General features: G+C 46.8%; 1 protein-coding gene across 1 annotated transcript in view; it reads left to right on the top strand.

Moving 5' to 3' along the window:
* The first annotated feature begins 223 nt into the window (after window positions 1-223).
* PISD (phosphatidylserine decarboxylase) overlaps window positions 224-4,921 on the top strand; it is a 38,704-nt gene continuing 34,006 nt past the window's right edge. The window contains exon 1 of the mRNA XM_007453163.1: window positions 224-289. Coding sequence (XP_007453225.1) covers window positions 225-289 — 65 coding nt within the window. The 5' untranslated portion in view covers window position 224. The remainder of the gene's footprint in view (window positions 290-4,921) is intronic.

Genomic DNA, 4,921 nt, shown 5'->3' on the forward strand with positions numbered 1-4,921 from the left:
GCACTGTAAGCACCTCCACCGGCTGCACCTATCCCACCTAGCCCATTAGCTGCCGGAAGTGTCAGGCGGAGGGTACCCGGAGCAGCCGGGGGAGGAGCTTAGACAGCTCCGCCCGCACACGCTCCGCGTTCTTCATTGGCGCTGTGAGTTCGAGGCTCGTGACGTCACGCGCGTGCGACCAGCGTGTAAAAGGGGGCGTGTCCCGTCGAGAAGCTGGGGACAAGATGGCGGCGTCCGTGGGGCCGGGTTGTTTGAGGTTGCTGCGCGGGGTCGCGCCGTGGCGGAGCAGGTACAGCTGCTTGGGGACCTGCCGGGGGGTGGCCCGGGCCAAACTGGGGTCTGGAGAGAGGAATCGTTTCTCTGTCGCGGGCTCGCCCTTAGGAGAGCTCGAGTGGAGACGTAGGCAGTCACCTTAACCTGGAGCTCTCGAGCAGGTGCGACTGCCGCCGGGTAGGGCGTTCCGCGTCTGGCCTAAGCGTTGTCTCCTTGCGCTTTCCACAAGGGACAGAAAACAAAGATATAAACAAAAAGACCCCAACCAGTGAAATAGGCTGTGTGCCCGCCACTTATAGCCGAGGCAGGGCTGGACGCCTCTTTCTCAGGGATTCGTGTTGCTGGGAGGGGCGGCGTGATGAAAGAGCACTGGACTGGGAGTCGGGCGGCTTTCACTTCGGATTCTTGGTCTTTGAAGCGAGAGGGTTGGACTCGGTTATCTCAAAATCGTCCATGATGGAAATGGGGTCTTAGTTACTCTGGTGACTCCCAACTCTTAGGTTGTTAGAGGGGTCATCTAAATCAAGCTCTTTTTGGAGTTAGCAAAATTGAGGCCATGAGAGAGGAAGGGACTTGCTCAGTTTCACCCGGCCAGTTAGTAGCAGTGCCGGGACCCCTACCCGGATACCTCTCTCTCTCTCAGGCAAGGACCTTTCCCTCAGGCTGCCCACCGTGAGGACATTCATTATTCGAAATAGCTTATGTAAGAACCAGCTTGGGAACATTTGGACTCTCAGAAAATGGATTAAAATGTTGGTAGCTATGACTCAGAGTCTGCTGTTCCGTGTCATTTCAAAGAGCCAAGGTTTGAGAGACACACGGTACTTTTGTGTTTCAGGCAACCTTCATTTTGTCAGCGTTGACCAAAGCTTGCGCTGTGATTTTGGGAAGTAAGGACACTGGTTTCGGACTGAAAGGGAACAGAAACTGTCATTGCCCTGAAGAGAAAGCTTCATTCACTCTATTATTAACGACTCAGAAATGGTGTAACTTTCTCAGGAGGGGGCTCTGCAATGTGATGGTAACTGTTAGGATTTGGACAGGAGAGTCTCTGTGGTTTTAATATTGTTACCAGGTGTGCTGTTTATGAGTCAGTCGTGAAATCATCTAAAATGTGTCATAAGTTGGAAAGACTAAAAAATGACCCTCCTAAAATTTTTTCTTTTTCTTTTTCTTTTTTTTGTTTAACGATGGTGAGGAGGATGTACTTCACTCATTATCTTTTAAAAAGGGAAAGGGAAAAAGAGTCATAACTTTAGTACCAGTGTAGGTAGATAAGACTGGATTTAGATGCAATTTTAGGAGGGTGAGGATTTGGGTACAATAAGAACTCAATTTTCAAAGGTATTACATATCCAGATGGGAACTATATTGAGATGCAAAAAAACCCCAAAAGAGAACATTTTCATGATTTTTAAGTAAAGCAGTGTCTGTGAGACATATGTTTGAAAACCTCATATTGCAGGGAAGTTTTTCAGTACCTGGGTGATAGGTGACAGGTGAGAGAACAAAAAGAAGGCAATTATGGATGATAATTTAGGGCCATGTTTCCCAAATTTGTTTGATGAAAAAATGGAGTGGGTGTTTATTAGAAAAAGAGAGTCCCAGGTATATCCCCCAATACTCAGTAGATGTAGGTTGGGGCTCTGGGTTCAGTAGATGTAGGTTGGGGCTCTGGCAGCTGTGTTCTTTACACGTGTCCTGGATGATTCTTAGGTTCAGGCAAGTATGGACATAGTGCCCAAGGAGTGGTTGCTTGTGCAAGACTTTCCTTCAGGAATACTTATGACATTCCTACCACTGCCAACTGCAGTGCCAGGGATCAGGAGGAGGAGGGGGAGCAGGGGAAGAGAGAGGAATTAAAAGATATAGGCCTCGTGTTTAAAGAACTTTACAGTTTAGTAGAAGAGCAAGGAAACATTACTAAATAATATGAGATAGAACGTGGAATGAGGCCTTCAAGAGGCCTGCCAGTTCATTTTCAGAACTTTCACAGCTCTAAAAAGCAGGAGAGACACAAGGACTATAGTTAGTGTTACCACCAGGGGTGATGTTAAAAATAATTTAAAACTATGACAGTGTGGACACAAACCATTCAGAGTGGTCACAGACAGTTAATATGGCCATCCCAGTGTGTGCCAGCTGAATATCAACTCTGTTACTTTTAATAATAGTAATATGTTACTAGGTGCCAGGGCCTGGGCTTAAGGTTTTATGTGATTGTCTCATTTATTCCTAATGAGGTAGGTCCTGTTTTTACAGGTGGAGAAACTGAGGCTTAAGATTAGTTAAGAAATGCCTTAAGGTCACACAGCTAATTAATAAGTGGCAGGATGGAGATTTGAGCCCCACAATCAGACTTGAGTGCTTAATCCTGGGCTTTAATTGCCCTCTTGCAGGAGGCCCACGTGAGTTCACCATGTAGAAGGTACATATGATTGAACCTAGCCAGCCGTTCATTTCTCTGAAGTTTAATCTCACTGTTGAGATTGAGGTCCAGGGGGAAGACAGACAAACCCCTGCATTTGAGGGGTACAGACAGTAAACAAATGAGTGAATATATATAAAATCTGTTCATTTCGGGTAGTGAGAAGTGTTACGAAGAAAAATAAAGGCAGGTAATTAAGGGGTTAGAGAACGCTCCAGAGGGACAACTTTTGGGCTTGTGGTGAGGAGAAACCAACCAGGAGGAAGCATTTGAGCAGAGAACTGAATGAGGAGGGACTGAGCCAGCTGGAGGGGTATGCCCAGCAGAGCAAACAGCAAATGCAGGCATGAGTGTGCAAGGAATGGGGGCAGGTGAGTGAGGAGAAGGGAAGCAGCAGGAGGTCTGAGGGTTCAGCGAGGGCCACTTACATAGGGTCTGGTCTTATTTTCTGTTTTGAAAAGGTCACTCTGGCTGTTCTGTGGTGAATGGGACACAGAAGCCAAGCAGGGAGAACAGGCTAGTGCAGTCCTTCAGTGATAGATCTGGTGGCTCAGGCCAGAGTGAGAGTGGTGGCAGAGAAGTAGGTAGATAAGGGTATATTTTGAAGGTAGAGACTTCATGCCTTGTCACTGGATTGAATGTGGATAGTGAGAAAGAAAGGACTTACAAAAGGAGTCCCTAGGGTTTCGACTTGTGCAGCTGGGTGAATGGTGGTGCCTTTTTTCTGAGATGGTATATTAATTATTAGCAGTGTTGCTGTGGTAACAGGTAGACTTCAGCATCTCAGTGATTTAACACAGTAAAAGTGTTTGTCTCAATCATGTAAAGTCCCAGTGGGTGCTCCTGATCTGCAGGACAGCAGTGATTTGAGGACCCATCTCCTGACATCTTTAACACATGGCTTCCAAAGGTCTGCATGTTTGCATCAAACAGGCTGTAATGGGACAGTCTGGGAAGGCTGAATGGTTCTTACAGTGGTTAGAACTCAGTTATGTGGCCACACCCTATTGCAAGGGAGGCTGGGAAATGTAGTCTGTTGGGTAGAGGAAGTGGATTTAGTAACCATCTGGCTAGTCTCTGCCACAGATGGACAGCTCTGGGGGTGGAGCAGGTTGAACTCCTGGGAGTGAGGGAGTGTCAGGAATTCTGTTCTGGACAAACTCAGTTTGAGGTGATTCAGAGTGGGGATGTTGGGTAGCCAGGTGGAAATATGGTCCAGAGGTCTTTGAAGGAGCAGCGAGGGAGTCCTCAGTATCTGGCTATTTAAAGCTGCAGGACTGGGTGAACATGTCTCTGGGAGAGCACAGACAGAGAAGAGGTCTGAACCCTGGGCACGGCAGCTGTTTGAAGTTAGGGAGAGGCTGGAGAGGTAGGAAGATCAGGGTCCCAAAGGCTAAATGTGTTTCAAGAAGGAGAAAGTGAATGAAGTCAAAAGGACAACTTATAAAATACCTAAGTCCTGGGGATGTAATGTGCAGCATGGTGACTACAGTTAACAATACTGTATTGTATATTTAAAAGTTGCTAAGAGAGTAGATCTTTTTCATCACAAGAAAAAGGTTTTTGTAAATATGTATGGTGAGGGATGTTAACTAGACTTATTGTGGTGATCCTTTCACAATATATACAAATAGGGAATAATGTTGTACATCTGAAACTAATATAATGTTACATGTCAATTATACCTCAGTGGGGGGAAAAAAAAGGAGGAAGGGCTCACCAGTGGCAGTTGCTGCAGAGAAGTCACATAACACGAGGTCCAAGAAATATGTGTTGGGGTTGACAACGTGGAAGTTGGTGACCTTGACAAGAGATGATGTGGTGGGAACAAAGGCCTGGTTGAGTGGGATGAAGGGGGGGGGAGGGGAGGAAGTGATGACAGGGAACATTGCTCTTTTAAAGAGCCTGCAGTGGGGGACAGTGTTTCTGTAAGATTGGAGAAAGTACAACATTTATATGAGGATAGGAATGATCCAGGAATGAAAGACAAGCTGATACAACTGGGGTGTTTGCCAGGCACTTGTTCCAGGAGCTGGGGCTACAGCAGTGGACAAGAGACCAAGACTCTGTTCTGAGGAAGATCCGTATGCAAACCAGCCACCTGAGTGCCGTGATAAATGATTATCTCCCACTTGTACCTCCCCCAGCCCACACCCCCCTCCCCACAAAAAAAAGCCTTTTTCAGCAGTCTGCAAACGTTCTTTCAGTTAGGGGGTTCAG

The sequence above is a fragment of the Lipotes vexillifer genome, unplaced genomic scaffold (genome assembly GCF_000442215.2).
Source record: "Lipotes vexillifer unplaced genomic scaffold, Lipotes_vexillifer_v1.1 scaffold1197, whole genome shotgun sequence".
Taxonomy (NCBI): Eukaryota; Metazoa; Chordata; class Mammalia; order Artiodactyla; family Lipotidae; genus Lipotes; species Lipotes vexillifer.